Genomic DNA, 17,922 nt, shown 5'->3' with positions numbered 1-17,922 from the left:
ATAGTAATCTAGATTAATAGTTGAGATATATTGCAGTTTTGTTAAAGGTGTAGTATTGAAGGAAGTTAATATTTAATTAAAAATTAAAAACAGTTGAGATAAATGTTTTCTGGCTTTCTATTTAAGTGGGACTAGGGAAAGAAATTTCTGCCTGGTGCCGTTTTCCCAAGCTGAACTAGAAAACGGGGGAAATTCTTTTCCTCCTAGGCTTCCTCTCTTCCTACGCCTTACCATACAACCTTGACTAGTATCTGTATTCCAGAATTATAAGGCTTTTTTCATTAATATGCTGTATTTGCTTGTTTAAAATATAATTTATATCTTCCTTATAATTCTGTTTCTTTTTTTAACTTTTATTTAGAACAAGCTTTTCCCACAAGCTATTTCTTATTTAGAGAAGACTTTTCAGGTCCGTCGACCTGCGGGCACCATCTTACTTAGCAGGTATGCCACATTCAACACAGATGGTTTTCTTCAGCCATTTAGTACTCTGCCTCTCCCTATCTATGAATATGACAAGGTATGAAACTTATACCATAACTTTATTATGCTTGTTCTTAGAGACCAAACTGCAAGGTATTTAAAAAGAATTAAAAAAGTGCCTGCTGGATAATCATTCTTTCCCTGACCTTTCATTGTGAGATGGTCTACTGCATTTTTTCTGGGTGTAGTTGTCCTCTGTTCTCCAGATCACCTTTTCCCCTCGTTCATGTGTATACAGTGGTGGCTTTATGAAGTATTTGGGTGTTTAAAAACACAAATCGGCCGGGCCCGGTGGCTCAAGCCTGTAATCCCAGCACTTTGGGAGGCCGAGGCGGGCGGATCACAAGGTCAGGAGATCGAGACCACAGTGAAACCCCGTCTCTACTAAAAAAATACAAAAATTAGCCGGGCGTGGTGGCGAGCGCCTGTAGTCCCAGCTACTCGGGAGGCTGAGGCAGGAGAATGGCGTGAACCCGGGAGGCGGAGCTTGCAGTGAGCCGAGATCGCGCCACTGCCTCCAGCCTGGGGCACAGAGCAAGACTCCGTCTCAAAAAACAAAAAAAAAAAACAAAAAAAACCCCCACAAATCAAGAGGATTTCCTATAGAACCCGAATTCTTTCTTAACTACTTTCCTAACTAAAATAGTAACATTATTAATGAAGTAATATAGCAGCTACCAGTTGATTACCATGTTTTTAACTGCTATAAAATATTCTCTTTTTTGTATTTAAACTTTGATGTACAAATGAACTGAAGACAATGTGCAACAAACCAATACCTCCGGAAGGAAAATGACCCTCACAGGTACTGCACCGGGGAGTGTGCCGCGCACACGAAATGCGGCCCCGTTGTTGTTCCAGAGGAACATCTCCAGGTATTTCACCCTGCTCTTGGCAGTACTTTTACACTTGAGATTTTGAATTTGTGAGTGTCCCCAAATTTTTACAGATTCAAGTTCAAAGTCTAGTAGCTTCCTTGGTCTACAAAAAGTAATCACAGATGTGCTGATTTTATTCTTTCATTAGCTTTCAAGTGAGTTGAATGGTATTTTCTTTCTTCACTGCTCCCCAGAGACCTCCCTGCCCCATTTATCTTGGTCTGCTGAATCAGTTTAGCTTAGAACGTTGTCTTGTCTTCCAGAATATCTTTTAGCAAGGCATATACCTCAGTTTTTTAAAGGACAGTCTGACATCTCTTAAGATAAAAAATATGTATGCTTCAAGCCAACCTAGAAGTTTATTCCATAAAATACTAATGGCTATGTAATATATGTTTAAAGGTGTTCTTTGCAAAACTATAAATATGCCTATTTAGGGTATTAGTTTTGCCTATTAGGGTGTGGTATAACCATGTAGTGGAATACCTTGCAGTTGTTAAAAAGTGAAGGAGATCTCTATGTGCTGACTTGGAAAGATATTTAAGCTCTTACATGAAAAAAAAGGTTGCAAATCAGTATGCACAGTTAGTCCATTTTATTTGAAAGTATAGAAACACAGACAATAAAAAATTATCAAGCAATCTGGAAGTATACACATGTTAAATCTGGATACATATAAAAATGTTAATCGTTTCTTTAAGAGATTGTTGGGGAAAGTGTTTTTCTTTTGTAAGTTCTGGAGATTTTTGTGATGTTCTGATTTCTCATATTGAACATATATTACTTATATCAAAAAAAATAAAAAATTTAGGCTGGGCACAGTAACTTACACCTGTAGTCCTAGTACTTTGGGAGGCCGAGGCAGGCAGATTACTTCACTCCAGGAGTTTAAGACCAGCCTTGGCAACATGGTGAAACCCTGTCTCTACAAAAAATATAAAAAGTTAGCCAGGAGTGGTGGCGTGCACCTGTAGTCCCAGCTACTTGGGAGGCTGTGGTGGGAGGATTGCCTGAGCTGGGGATGTGGAGGTTGCAATGAGCTGTGATCTTCTCACTGTACTCCAACCTGGGTGACAGAGTGAGACCCTGTCTCAAAAATAAATAGATAAATAAGAATATCTCAGACTATGCCTAAGCTAAGCTATTGCTTAAAAAAAAAAACTAGAAGGTCGGGCACAACGGCTCCCACCTGTAATCCCAGCACTGAGGGGGCTGAGGCGGGCGGATCACCTGAGGTCAGGAGTTCGAGACCAGCCTGGCCAACATGGCGAAACCCTCTCTCTACTAAAAATACAAAAATTAGCCGGACATGGTGGCGGGTGCCTGTAAACCCAGTTCCTCAGGAGGCTGAGGCAGGAGAAGCTTGAACCCAGGAGGCAGAGGTTGCAGTGAGCCCAGGTCACACCACTGCACTCCAGCCTAGGCGACAGAGCAAGACTTCGACTCCGGCTCAAAACAAAACAAAACTAAAGTAAACTAAACAAATAAATAATAATACAGCAATATTGTCATTAACCATAGTCACTGTGCTTTACAATAGATCTCTTGAACTTATTCCTTCTAACTATAAACATGTATTCTTTGACCAGCATTTCCTTAGCTCCCACTCCCTAAAGTAATTGATTTTAAAAATCATAAATGCATGTGTTAGAGAAGGAAGAATAAACAATGTGTATTTTCTATTAAATGAAATGAGAATTTGTTTTTTTTCCTCTCTCTACAAGCATTGCTTACACCTTAAAATAATAATTTACTGATTTTTCTGTTTCTAATTTGGAGATTATGATTACTTGGGAATTTTGATAGAAGTAGCTTTCAAAAAAGTGACCATTACAGAGGCAAATAAGATTTGCTGGGCAGGGCGCCATGACTCATGCCTATAATCCCTTAATCCCTGCACTTTGGGAGGCCAAGATGGGAGGATTGCTTGAGGCCAGGAGTTCGAGACCAGCCTGGTCAATATAGTGAGACCCCGTCTGTATATATTTAAGAAATATTTTAGGCCGGACACGGTGGCTCACGCCTGTAATCTCAGCACTTTGGGAGGCTGAGACAGGCAGATCACAAGTTCAGGAGTTCGAGACCAGCCTGGCCAACATGGTGAAACCCTGTCTCTACTAAAAATATAAAAATTAGCTGGGCATGGTGGTGGGCGCCTGTAATCCCAGCTACTTGGGATGCTGAGGCAGGAGCTGAGCCGAGATCACGTCACTACACTCCAGCCTGAGTGACAGAGTGACTCTGCCTCAAAAAGAAAATGTTTTTAATAATAAAAGATTTGCTTGGAAGATTAGAAACAAGGGGAGATGACTCCTACCCTATATTATTTGAATTTTTAACAAGATGTGAATTACATTATAATAGGAAATATATTTCTATTAGATAAATTCTTTTTTACCATTTAGTTTAGAATTAATTATAGATTCAAAGAAAGTTGCAAAAAAAAAAAGTTTCTTTTAGGGAAATCCCTTCATCTAGTTTCAGAGTTTTAAAACCTTTTATATTTCTGTCTTTTCAGCATCCTGTTTGGTTGGCCTTCCTTTGTCAATACCAATTATTTAATTGAAGTTATAGGCTTATGATCATTTTATGTAAAGTGGACATTTCAGTAAAATAAATTCAGAATTAGAGCTAAGTATTGAGTGGACAGGGAGGTATGGATTTTGATAAAAGTTTAGGGATAATAAAGATTAAATTGTACTGTGTTTATAGTGTAGATTTTACTGTAAGATTAAATGCCACTACATCTAACTTTGTGTCTGTTCTGGCTTTCTGGTGTCCCCCGTGGGTGCAGCAATGCAGGGTCTACCGCGGTGGTAAGTGGCCTCACCGAGCAGTGGGTGTGCCAGACCAAGAAGGCATCTCAGACGCAGACTTTGTTCTTTACGTTGGTGCTCTGGCCACCGAGAGGTGCAGCCAAGAAAACATCATCTCTTATGCAGCCTACTGTCAGCAGGAAGCAGACACGGACAGGTGACTTTCCTCTGGGGCTGAGTTTCCAAGGTCGAATGTGGGAACTTTCAAAGCAAACTGGTTTTAGGAAGCAGACACGGACAGGTGACTTTCCTCTGGGGCTGAGTTTCCAAGGTCGAATGTGGGAACTTTCAAAGCAAACTGGTTTTAGGAAGCAGACACGGACAGGTGACTTTCCTCTGGGGCTGAGTTTCCAAGGTCGAATGTGGGAACTTTCAAAGCAAACTGGTTTTAGGAAGCAGACACGGACAGGTGACTTTCCTCTGGGGCTGAGTTTCCAAGGTCGAATATGGGAACTTTCAAAGCAAACTGGTTTTAGGAAGCAGACACGGACAGGTGACTTTCCTCTGGGGCTGAGTTTCCAAGATCGAATATGGGAACTTTCAAAGCAAACTGTTTTTAGGAAGCAGACACGGACAGGTGACTTTCCTCTGGGACTGAGTTTCCAAGGTCGAATGTGGGAACTTTCAAAGCAAACTGTTCTTAGTGTTAAGATTACAGGAATCTTGGATTTGCCAGATTGCCTCTGGTAGACAGGAATAGCATGCTGCCTGGATTTGGAGTGTGGTTAGGAGGCCGTGATCAGACTGTTATTAATGTGATAACCCAAGTTTTTAGTCAAAGTGAAAGAAAAGTGAAGCACTTCGTTTGACTTTTCTCCCTGCGGTTCCTCTTCCATTTTGAGCCTGTTGTTTTTGCCAAAATTCCAAAGAAAAAGTCTACTGTCAAGTGAGCCAAGTACGGTGGCTAACACCTGGAATCCCGGGTCTTTGGGAGGCTGAGGTGGGAGGATCACTTCAGCCCAGGAGTTTGAGACCAGCTTGGGCAGCATAGTGAGACCTCATCTTGACAAAAAATAAAATTGGCCAGGCATGGAGACACACACCTGTGGTCCCAGCTATCAGGAGACTGAGGTGGGAGGATTGCTTGAGCCTGAGAGGTTGAGGCTCAGTGAGCTGTGATCATGCCACTGCACTCCAGCCTGGGCAACAGAGCGAAACCTTGTCCCCCACAAAAAAGAAAAAACAAAATGGCTGGGCACAGTGGCTCACACCTGTAATCCCAGCTCTTTGCGAGGCTGAGGCGGGTGGATCACTTGAGCTCAGGAGTTTGAGACCAGTCTGGGCAACATGGAGAAACTCTGTCTCTACAAAACACACAAAAATTAGCCAGGCGTGGTGGCGTGCGCCTGTAGTCCCAGCTACTCAGGAGGCTGAGATGGGAGGATTGCGTAAGCCTGGGAGGCAGAGGCTGCAGAGAGCTGTGATTGTGCCACTGTACTCCAGCCTGGGCCACAGAGCCAGACCCTGTGTCCAAAAAACAATAATAATAATAATAATAATAATGATAATAATAATAATGGTAAGTCCACTGTCAAGAGAATTTTCTTTGCAGGTGACTACCACTCTAAGGAAACAATTTGAACTTTAATTTTAGGACCTATGTGCTAAAACTGTTAAGAAAGGTGTTAATAATGACTATTCATCTAATTGTCATATCATTTGTTATATGTAATTCACTTAGCTAAATATCGCTTAGAAATTCAGAGTTCTCTTTATTTACAAAAGATTTCAAAAACTTTCCCGTGAAGCAGCTCAGCTTTGAAATGAAAAGTTATATATGCAGAAGATTGCCTGTCACACACCAGACAAGTCAATTAAAGGCAGCAGGAATTGCCATATGTCTCAGAATAGGTTGTATGTAACATTCTCAAATCTAGGTGAGATTAGATTTGAGATTAGCTGACTTCAAAGGGAGTCAGCTAGTCTTTTTTTTTTTTTTTTTTTTTTTTTGTGACAGAGTCTTGCTCTGTCACCCAGGCTGGAGTGCAATGGCAGGATCTTGGCCCACTGCAACCTCTGCCTTCTGGGTTCAAGTGATTCTCCTGCCTCAGCTTCCCAAGTATTTAGGACTACAAGTGTGTGCCACTGCACCCAACTAATTTTTGTATTTTTAATAGAGACAGGGGTTTCACTAAGTTGGCCAGGCTGGTCTCGAACCCCTGACCTCAGGTGATCTGCCTGCCTCGGCCTCCCAGAGTGTTAGGATTACAGGTGTGAGCCACTGTGCCTGGCCTCAGCTCGTGTTTTGACTGATAGATGGATGTTTAACACCTCAGCAATGGTCCTTTGATACATATGAATTAGTTATACTAACTTCTCCTAGATTTGTTAGAAGAAAAAGCAGTATCTTCAGGTTTTTTTTTTTTTTTTTTTTTTTTTTTTTTGAGACAGTGTCTCGCTCTGTTGCCCAGGCTGGTGTGCAGTGGCGTAATCTCAGCTCACTGCAAGCTCTGCCTCCTGAGTTCAAGTGATTCTCCTGCCTCAGCCCCCTGAGTAGCTGAGGCTACAGGTGTGCGCCACCCGCCTGGCCAATTTTTGTATTTTTAGTAGAGACAAGGTTTTGCCATGTTGGTCAGGCTGGTCTTGAACTCCTGACCTCTGGTGATCCACCTGCCTTGGCCTCCCAAAGTGCTGGAATGACAGTCATGAGCCACTGCGCCTGGCCTTAAGTTCTTCTTTTTCAAGAAAGTGAAACCTTCCTTCACAATTGCTATATGGCATTAATTCATTTCGTGAATATTTGAGTGGCCAACAGACGAGGTAAACAAAATACAGATGTGTACCTGCCTCATGGAACTTACGGATTGCAGAGGGAGACAGGTATTAAATGTTCCTGCAAATAAATATGTGATTTCAAAGTACGATAAATACTTTGTAGAAAATAAATAGAGTGTTGTAACGTAGAGGAGAATAAAAGAGAAACACCTTGTGGATCTATTGAGCAAGGAAGACCGCTTTGAAAAAGTGAAACGTTAGCTGAACATTGATAGGCTGTTGCCAAATACAGAGATGTGGGGAGAGCTCGTGAAGGCAGAAGCCATGTGCGCCTGTTGCTTCAGGAGCCCCCTCAGTGGACACTGTTGGGGGACAGGTGCTTGGACAGGCAGACAGGATTGTTTTCTTCTTAGTGCTGTAGGAAGCCCCTGAAGGGTTTTAAGCCTGGAAGCGAAATCCATTTTGTATTTTAGAGGTCACTGTGGCAATTTTTAAATAAATGAATTGTATTCATACTTTCTCTAATTCTAAGTCTATTGCTATTTCCTATGAAGAAAATATACAATATTTAACAATTTAAATAATATAAATGTACTTTGTAAATAGGCAGTTATACTTTGATGAGCTTTGTGGTATTTCTATGTAAAATGTTAAGACAGTGGTAGGAGAACTGAGCTTGGGGTTCATCAGCAATGTTCATTGGCCACAGCTTTGGAAAGACAGGGAGGCGCATGGTGGAACTGAATTACTTTGGACTCTTGAGTCCTAGTCTGCCTTTGGACTTTCAGGTTCTAGGCACAGAGAGAGATGCAGAAGTGTGTAGGTTCTAAAGGGTGTAGAATTTGGAAGAAGGCGATGGGAAGGTAGAAATATTTATGTGAATGTAGGCAGTGTTGGAGCAGGAGAAAGGGAATAGCAAACAGATAAGAAGGGTCAGCAACTTTCAGCAACTTGAACCATTCACTTATTGCCCCATTTGATAACTGTTTTCCTCTCTACCTGCTTGTCTCTGTGCCCATAGATATACTGAAATGCTGAAGTCAAATATGGATTTTGCAAGTAAAATAGTGTTGGAATTTGAGCCTTTCAGTTCATTCTTTTTTGGGTATTATATTGATATATTTCAAAAATTCGCATTAGGCCGGGCGCGGTGGCTCAAGCCTGTAATCCCAGCACTTTGGGAGGCCGAGACGGGCGGATCACGAGGTCAGGAGATCGAGACCATCCTGGCTAATATGGTGAAACCCCGTCTCTACTAAAAATACAAAAAACTAGCCGGGCGAGGTGGTGGGCGCCTGTAGCCCCAGCTACTCGGGAGGCTGAGGCAGGAGAATGGCGTAAACCCGGGAGGCGGAGCTTGCAGTGAGCTGAGATCCGGCCACTGCACTCCAGCCTGGGCGACAAAGCGAGACTCCGTCTGAAAAAAAAAAAAAAAAAAATTCGCATTAAAGTATAGTCAACTGTGTCCTTTTGTGGAAACAGGTATTGATTTGCCATGCCATAGGAGGGCAGAGGATACATGTCTTAAAAGTAAAAGATAGTGATGGTACAAAATTACATTTGATATTTTGCGAAGATTTTTCTGTCCTTGAGCAGTATTTGATGGAGAAGTAAATGTTAATAAATATTGTTCTGGAATATAATTTAAAAATTCAATGTCTATTTTGACAGGCCAATAGCAGGATATGCTAACCTGTGTCCAAATATGATCTCTACCCAGCCTCAGGAGTTTATTGGGATGCTGTCCACAGTGAAACATGAGGTTATTCATGCCCTGGTAAATTCTACCGTTACTGTTCTTTCCTTCATGCCCTGATTTTCTGCTTAGTATGTTCTCATTTTTATACATATATTCCATTTTAGGATGATGTAGATTCCTAGGTTCATGTTCAATAAAAATACAAAAATTAGCAGGGCATGGTGGTGTGCACCTGTGGTACCAGCTACTTGGGAGGCTGAGGTGGGAGGATGGCTTGAGCCCAGGGAGCTTGAGGTTGCAGTGAGCCAAGATTGTGCCACTGCACTCCAGCCTGGTGATAGAGGCAGACCTTGTATCAAACAAACAAACAGAAAGATTTATAAAGCTTTTTCCTCTTTTAAAATTCTAAGATTGAAGAATTAACGATACTGAAAGGCCTATGAAAGTATATAGATATGGCAGAGCCCTGGGCTGCTGCCACCGTTTTTTGTTTGTTTTTTAAGACCCCATCATGGCCCACTGTAGCCTCAACCTTCTAGGCTCAAGTGATCCCACCTCAGCCTCCCAAGTAGCTAAGACTGCAGATGTGCACTACACTCGGCTAATTTTTTTTTTTTTTTTTTTTTTTGTGGTAGAGATAAGGTCTCGCTATGTTGCCCAGGCTGGTCTCAAACTCCTGTGCTCAAATGATCCTCCCACCTCAGCCTCCAGAGTAGCTGGGACCACAGGCACGCACCACCATGCCCTGCTAATTTTTGTATTTTTAGTAGAGATGGGGTCTCGCCATGTTGCCCAGGCAGGTCTTGAACTCCTGGGCTCAAGTGATCCCCCCACCTCAGCCTCCCAAAGTGCTGGGATTACAGGCGTGAGCCACTGCGCCTGGCCCTTCGGCTGCTGCTTCTGATAACCGTGTGAATATCCTTATAGGGAGGCAGTAGTAATGACTACCACTTCCTCAAATTAAAGGAAAGGAAATAGTCAGCTAAATACTTTTTTACGTGTATATTTGAACACATACGAATGTTTATCTTCCTAGTAATTTTTAATTAAATTTATCTGTTGTAGGCAAGTGTCAGTCTTGGCCATGCATCTCAGTGTGCTGCTTCCATCTTTTCAGCTCTGGTCCAGCTCTTGTTCGGAATTGACACCTGATAGCTGATACCTTCTCACAAAAGGAAGAAGGGCCGGGCGCAGTGGCTCTCGCCTGTAATCCTAGCGCTTTGGGAGGATTCTTCTATATATATAAGAAGGCCAAAATAACTTTAAAATGCAGACTGACTTTGAGAACCATTTCATAATGTACACACACACACACCCCCACACAGCAGACAGGAATTAAAAACACAGCAGTTGCTGCTCTTTATGGTTTTAAAACTCTAATGGTGCCTGGAAATATAATTATAGGACAGTAATTGATGTTTATAGTATTTATACTGAATATAAATGTAAAATATATAATGTGGTTTAGAAAATTTCTCGTTAGAGGCCGGGTGCGGTGGCTCAAGCCTGTAATCCCAGCACTTTGGGAGGCCGAGACGGGTGGATCACGAGGTCAGGAGATCGAGACCATCCTGGCTAATACAGTGAAACCCCGTCTCTACTAAAAAACACGAAAAACTAGCCGGGCGAGGTGGCGGGCGCCTGTAGTCCCAGCTACTCGGGAGGCTGAGGCAGGAGAATGGACTGAACCCGGGAGGCGGAGCTTGCAGTGAACTGAGATCCGGCCACTGCACTCCAGCCTGGGCCATAGAGCGAGACTCCGTCTCAAAAAAAAAAAAAAAAAAAAAGAAAATTTCTCGTTAGAAATATTTACCTCAAGTAATTAGAATTTAAAATTTATAAATATGGAACACTAAATTGTTGTTCAATTCCAACGTATGAGAAATTCCTACGGAAGCACTAGTGTGGGGCTTCTATGAACCAGTTAGTATCAGTGCTCTCCTTTGATCTCAGGCCTGTAATCAGCCTTGACATTTTTCACTTGAAGACATTTTAAACTTTTTCTTATAGGGTTTCTCTGCTGGGCTGTTTGCATTCTACCATGACAAAGATGGAAATCCTCTCACTTCAAGATTTGCGGACGGCCTCCCACCTTTTAATTATAGGTATTTTTGTTGTTGTTGTTCTTGCTTTCCTCTTTTAGGAGGGTGCTAAGACTAGAATCTGAGAATCACAGCATATTAGATGCCATAAATAATAATGTCTTCATGGCAAACCTAAGGAAATGGTAGATATTAAAACAACATAGGATATGAGGCCATTTTATGGAAAACATAACTTGTGAGATAGGCAATATTACATAATGGTGTAAGTAAGGAGGAGAGAGATACCCACACACAAGGACCATTCTTAAGCTGATAATTTGCAGTGCCTGCTTGCATTGAGGATATTCCTCAAAAGCATCATACCTTCCAGCCAGGCACAATGACTCATGGCTGTAATCCCAGCACTTTGGGAGGCCAAGGTGGGCTGATTGCTTGAGCCCATGAGTTCAAAACCTGCTGGGCAGCATGGCAAAACCCTGTCTCTACAAAAAAATACAAAAATTAGCCGGGCATGGTTGCATGCGCCTGTGGTCGCAGCTACTTGGGGTGCTGAGATAGAAGGATCAGTTGAGCTCAGGAGGTTGAGGCTGCCGTGTGCTGTGATCATGCATCTGCACTCCAGCCTGGGTGACAGAGCAAGACTGTCTCAAGGAAAAAAAAGAGAAACCTTCCAGTAAAAATGAAGATAATGGAGTAATACATTCAGTTGTTACAGATGTAAAGAATTGGATTTGGCTTTAACTGTATTTGGGGAAACTGTTAATCTTGAAGTATGAATGGTAAAGAGAGATTGGAGTGATTAATAAGGTAAAAGCTGTTTATTTTATTTTTCATTTTTTGAGACGGAGTCTCCCTCTGTCGCCCAGGCTGGAGCGCAGTGGCCGGATCTCGGCTCACTGCAAGCTCCGCCTCCCGGGTTCACGCCATTCTCCTGCCTCAGCCTCCCGAGTAGCTGGGACTACAGGCACAGCCACCGCGCCCGGCTAATTTTTTGTATTTTAGTAGAGACGGGGTTTCACCGTGTTGGCCAGGATGGTCTCGATCTCTTGACCTCGTGATCCGCCCGTCTCGGCCTCCCAAAGTGCTGGAATTACAGGCTTGAGCCACCGCGCCCGGCCAAAGCTGTTTATTTTCTGGCTGGCTTTGTTCACTGCTTATGTGTAAACATTGCCTTGCCATGGAAAAACAGGAATTAAAAATAATTTCTCTAAGGCATGGGTACATGAACAGATACGTGATAACAAATACAACAAAATGTTAATTACAGAATCTAGGTGAGCTGGTTATTGATTATAAGGGTGTTTATTAAACAATTATTTTAATGTTTTGCATGTTTGAATTTTTTTTTTTTTTGAGACAGAGTCTTGCTCTGTCGCCCAGGCTGGAATGCTGTGGCGCGATCTCCGCTCACTGCAAGCTCTGCCTCCTGGGTACACGCCATTCTCCTGCCTCAGCCTCCCCAGTAGCTTGGATTACAGGCGCCTACCACCTCGCCTGGTTAACTTTTGTATTTTTAGTAGAGACAGGTTTCACCATGTTGGCCAGGCTGGTCTCAAACTCCTGACCTCAGGTGATCTGCTGACCTCAGGTGATTCGCCTGCCTCAGCCTCCCAAAGTGCTGGGATTACAGGCATGAGCCACCACACCTGGCCTATGTTTGAAATTTTTATGAAACAGTATTGGAAAAGAAAACCGTCTTTATGTTTTCTGTTGTTTTGCTGAGAATGAGAAATTTATAGGGAAAATGGTAGAAGTAGTCTAGGGAATAAGCCAGAAAAAAAAATGACTTAGGTTACAGGGAAAAATAAAAATTGATGTCCATTGTAATTTTCTATAATAGATAAATATGTTACTTTTGTAGCAGTGCTTTTATGTATGCAGGATAGATTTCCCAAACTGGGATTGCCGATTTAAAATCTGTTTACACTATAAATTTTAATAGAAACTGCCATGTTACATTTTTTTTTTAAAAAAGGTATAGCAAAGCACATTCCCACCAGATGTGTATGAGTGCTCTTGTTACCACTTTATCAGTATTGGATATTATAGATCTTTTTTATTTTTTAAGCCCAATTTGATGGATTAAAAGATGGTATCTCATTGTTGTATTTCCAGGACTATAGTGTGGTTTTAGCCATTGGCATTTTCTCTTTGTGCACTGCCTATTTATTTTCCTTGTCCAGTCTTTTAGGTTAATTTTCCCTTTCTAATCACGTTGTAGAAGTTCTTTATAAATTAGAGATATTACTCCTTTTACATGCTTATTATAAATATTTCTCCTGGTTGTTTATTTTTTTACTTCATTTATCATACTTTTGCCATGTATAGAAAAGTTTTTAAGTTTTTTATCATTAAATTTATCTTTTTTTTTTTTTTTTTTTGAGATAGAGTCTCACTATATTGTCCAGGCTGGTCTCGAACTCCTGGGCTCAGGCAAGCTTCCTGCCTCAGTCTCTCAATCAGCTTGGACTACAGTCATGTGCCACTGTACCCAGATGTTTTTTTCTTTGTTGCTTAAGGCCTCAAAAGATTGTAAAAATATTCTCCTAAATTTATTCCAGTACATTATTATTTGATTTATTTACATTTATAGCTTCAATGCATTTGAAAATTTTTTTGATTTATGTATTTTGGGATTCTTTTGTAAGGTACATATATGTTTATAATTGTTATATCTTTATGCTGGATTTAACCTTTTTTTTTTTTGAGGCAGGGAGGGTCTCACTCTGTTGCCCCGGCTCAGTGCAGTGGCACAATCACGATCATGGCTTACTGCAGTGTTGATCTTCCCAGGCTCAGGTGATCTTCCCACCTCAGCCTCCTGAGTAGCTGGGACTACGGGAGTGTGCCACCATGCTCATCTAGTTTTTTATTTTTATTTTAAATTTATTTTATTATTATTTTTTGAGACGGAGTCTCACTCTGTTGCCCAGGCTGGAGTGCAGCGGCGTGATCTCGGCTCACTGCAACCTCCACTTCCCAGGTTCAAGTGATTCTCCTGCCTCAGCCTCCTGAGTAGCTGGGATTATAGGCATGTGCCACCACACCTGGCTAATTTTTGTGTTTTTAGTAGAGATGGAATTTCACCATGTTTGCCAGGTTTGGTCTCATACTCCTGACCTCTAGCGATTTGCCTCCCAAAGTGCTGGGATTACAGGTGTGAGCCACTGCGCCTGGCCTATGTAGTATATCTTTTTATCCTTTTACTTTCCAGCTATTTGTGTTCTTTAGTCTAAACTATATCTCTTGTAGATGTATAGTTAGAGCATGTTTTTAAATTCATTTTCCCAATTAACCCTGTTCTGCCTGCCACAGTGGCTGTCAGGTTACTGGTTTTCACCATGAGTGTGGGCTGTCGGTTTTCAAGGCTGCCCCAAAGCTGGAGAGAGGGCATGGAAACGCACCGCACTGTTCCTGTTTCTACAGAGATTCGTCCATTTTTCATGAATAAATGCTTTCTGCATTGCTATAAATCTTTGATTAATTTCCAAAGTTTAAAAAGTTGATTTCACCAATTTGGGTAGTTTTCTCATTGCTTTCACAGAGGAGAGAAATTTGAGAGATTTTTACTCTGTCATTTTTGCTTATATCTTTCCGGAATTTATTTTTGTATGTGGTGAAAAAGGGATTTAACCTTTTTTTTTCTAAATGAATAATCAGCTTCACAGCAGTTATTAGATACATTCTACTTTCCCACTAAATTAATATGGCATTTTGTTGGTTATGTTTCCTTATATCCTTGGATATCTGTGAACTGGCTTTCATTTTATCCTGTATGCTTGTCAAAAGGAAGTAATTCGTCATCTTAGCCAAGTGCTAGCTATGTGAACTTGAACAAGTTACTTCATCTCCCTGAACTTTTGTCTCTTTATCTGCAGAATAGTGATGAAAATCTCATAGGGTTGTTGAAAAGATGAAATCTGAAAATATTTATCAAGGCTAGGCCCAGTGGCTCACACCTGTAATCCCAGAGCTTTGAACGGCTGAGGTGGAAAGATGGCTTGAGGCCAGGAATTCGAGGCCAGCTTTGGCAACATAGCAGACCTTGTCTCAACAAAAAATAAAAAATAAATTGAAAAAAATGTTTTGGACTGGATTTCATTCTGTCACCCAGGCTGGAGTGTAGCCATATGAACATAGCTCACTGCAGCTTTGAACTCCTGAGCTCAAGTGATCCTCTTGCCTCAGCCTCGTGAGTACCTGGGACTACAGGCATACACTACCATGCCTGGATTATTTTATTTTATTTTATTTATTTTGTTTTTGAGACAAGGTCTTGCTCTGTCACCCCATCTGGAGTGCAGTGGCACGAACATGGCTCACTGCACCGTCAACCTCCTGGGCTCAAGTGATTCTCTGACCTCAGCCTCCTGTGTAGCTGGGACCACAGGCCTGCACTACTGCGCCCAGCTAATTTTTAAATTTTTTGTAGAGACAAGGTCTTCTGGTGTTGCCTAGGCTGGTATCAAACTCCTGGGCTCAAGCAATCTTCCCACCTCGGCCTGCTGAGGTGCTGGGATTACGGTGTTAGCCACTGCACCCAACCAAAAAATTAAATTTAAAAAAATGTAGAAAGGAAAATACTTATCAAGTACTTTGCTTGGACTTGGTACGTAGGAGGTTCTCAATTATTTTAATTTCTTTTTTTTTTTTTTTTTTTTTGAGACGGAGTCTCGCTCTGTCGCCCAGGCTGGAGTGCAGTGGCGCGATCTCGGCTCACTGCAAGCTCTGCTTCCCGGGTTCACGCCATTCTCCTGCCTCAGCCTCCCGAGTAGCTGGGACTACAGGCGCCCACAACCGCGCCCGGCTAATTTTTTGTATTTTTAGTAGAGACGGGGTTTCACCGTGGTCTCGATCTCCTGACCTTGTGATCCGCCCGCCTCGGCCTCCCAAAGTGCTGGGATTACAGGCGTGAGCCACCGCGCCCGGCCAATTATTTTAATTTCATATTGATATTTATAAAGACTTTTTACAGTAAATGTAAATATTTTTACATTTAAAATGGTGAATTTTCAATAATAATTGTGTTTTAATTCTGTAATTACAGTCTTGGATTATATCAATGGAGTGATAAAGTAGTTCGGAAAGTGGAGAGATTATGGGATGTTCGAGATAATAAGATAGTTCGTCACACCGTGTATCTCCTGGTAACACCTCGTGTTGTTGTAAGTATTACCAAACTTCACGTCTCATGAGCCATCTGTTCTTTTCCTTTACTGTGGTCCTTTCTTTACTCATCATTATTGTTTAAGAACTTATAATATTTTAGAGCCTATAGTAGGAAAAGTCATTTAAAGGCTGTGCAATAAAGCTACGGGCCACGAGAAATCTGAGGAAATGGAAACTTGTCAATGGCTCTCACGGCGCCTATCCCACCCAGTGCTTTAGGCCAGTGCCTCCTCTGTTGTGATGCCTCTTAGGACCACTGGTACTATTTCTATAATGACTGATCATTTTCTTTGGTGTCTGTGTTAGTCAAGGTTCTCCAGAGAAACAGAACCAATAGGATGTGTGTATATATCATATATGTATACACAGAGAAAGAATATGAGAGAGGAGGGGAGGAAGAGATTTCTTTTTTTCTTTTTTTTTTTTTTTTGAGACAGGGTCTCACTCTGTCACCCAGGCTGGAGTGTAGTGGTTTCGGCTCACTGCAACCTCTGTCTCCTGTGCCAAAGTGATCCTCCTACTTCTGCCTCCCAAGTGGCTGAGACTACAGGCACGCACCACCATACACAGCTAATTTTGTTTATTTTTTTTGTAGTGATGAGGTCTCACTATGTTGCCCAGGCTGGTCTCGATCTCCTGGGCTCAAGTAGTCCTCCTGCCTCAGCCTCCGAAAGTGCTGGGATTACAGGCATAAGTCACCACACTTGGCCAAGAGATGACTTTCAAGGATTTGGCTCACATGACTGTGGAAGCTTGGCGAGTTCAAATCTGATGGGATAGGCCAGCAGGCTGGAGACTCAGGGGAGAGTTGCCCTTGGAGTCCAAAGGCAGAATGACTTCTTGTTCGGGGGAGGTGGGTCTTTGTTCTCCTCCGACCTTCGCCTGGTTGGGTGAGGCCTACCCACATTATGGAAGGTGATCTTTTCTTCAGAGGCCACTGATTGCAATGTTACTCTCATTCAAGAAAACACCTTCACAGAAACATCCGGAATATCTGGGCCAAATATTTGGGTACCATGGCTATTCTCCTTTCCCCTTTTCCTTGACTTTGTACAGCTCTCTGACTTATAAAGTTTTGCACTGCTCTTGGGCTATTTCCCATCTCTGGAAATCTCTAACTAAAGGACAGATAGAACCCAGTGAGCAAGGTTTTATTCTACTGAGCAACTTTTTTTTTTTTTGAGACAGTTTCCCTCTTGTCGCCCAGGCTGGAGTGCAGTGGCACGAGCTCGGCTCACTGCAACCTCTGCCTCCTGGGTTCAAGTGATTCTCCTGCCTCAGCCTCCCGAGTAGCTGGAATTACAGGCGCCCGCCACCATGCCTGGCTAATTTTTGTATTTTTAGTAGAGACGGGGTTTTACCATGTTGGTCAGAGTGAGACCCTGTCTCAAAAAAAAAAAAAAAAAGAAAAGAAAAGAAAAAAGGAAATTTCATCCTCCCCTCATCTCATATTCATTCTTTCTCTGTGTGTACATATATGTAGATGTATACACACATCCTATTGGTTCTGTTTCTCTGGAGAACGTTGACTAATACAGACTCCAAATGATCAGTCATTATAGAAATAGTACCACTAATCCTAAGATGTATCACAACAGAGGGAGCACTGGTGACCTCAGGTGATCTGTCTGCCTCAGCCTCCTGAAGTGCTGTGATTACAGGTGTGAGCCACTGTGCCTGGCCAGAATAGATTTTTTGAACAGCTAAAAGTGACAAACCTTTAGTTAGACTAAGAAGATGCAAATAACATAAGAAATGAAAGAGGAGACATTACAGCTGAAACCACAGACACACAAAGGATCATGAGAGACTATTATAAACAATTATATACCAACAAACTGTATAACCTAGAATAAATGAACAAATTCCTAGACAAATACAACTTATGAAGACTGAATCATGAAGAAATAAAAATCTGAACAGACCAATAATGAGTAATGAGATTGAATCAGTAATAAAAGTCTGCCATCAAAGAGAAGCCCAGGACCAAGTTCACTGCTGAATTTCACTAAATGTTTAAAGAAGAACTAATAATCCAGTCCTTCTCAAACTTTTCCAAAAAATTGAGGAGGAGGGATTACTTCCAGACTCTTTTTACCAGGGCAGCAATACTCTAA

At 41.9% G+C, this 17,922-nt stretch overlaps 1 protein-coding gene across 2 annotated transcripts in view; it reads left to right on the top strand.

Moving 5' to 3' along the window:
- Positions 1-17,922, top strand: part of LOC105470754 (leishmanolysin like peptidase) — a 76,560-nt gene that overhangs the window by 15,612 nt on the left and 43,026 nt on the right. For both annotated transcript variants that reach the window (XM_011722934.2, XM_071090534.1), the window contains exons 4-9: positions 362-444; positions 1,241-1,358; positions 4,156-4,334; positions 8,564-8,669; positions 10,602-10,696; positions 15,684-15,801. In XM_011722934.2, coding sequence (XP_011721236.2) covers positions 362-444; positions 1,241-1,358; positions 4,156-4,334; positions 8,564-8,669; positions 10,602-10,696; positions 15,684-15,801 — 699 coding nt within the window. The remainder of the gene's footprint in view (positions 1-361; positions 445-1,240; positions 1,359-4,155; positions 4,335-8,563; positions 8,670-10,601; positions 10,697-15,683; positions 15,802-17,922) is intronic.

Source organism: Macaca nemestrina, chromosome 2, assembly GCF_043159975.1.
Source record: "Macaca nemestrina isolate mMacNem1 chromosome 2, mMacNem.hap1, whole genome shotgun sequence".
NCBI lineage: Eukaryota > Metazoa > Chordata > Mammalia > Primates > Cercopithecidae > Macaca > Macaca nemestrina.
This window is presented reverse-complemented; position numbering and strand designations above follow the sequence as displayed.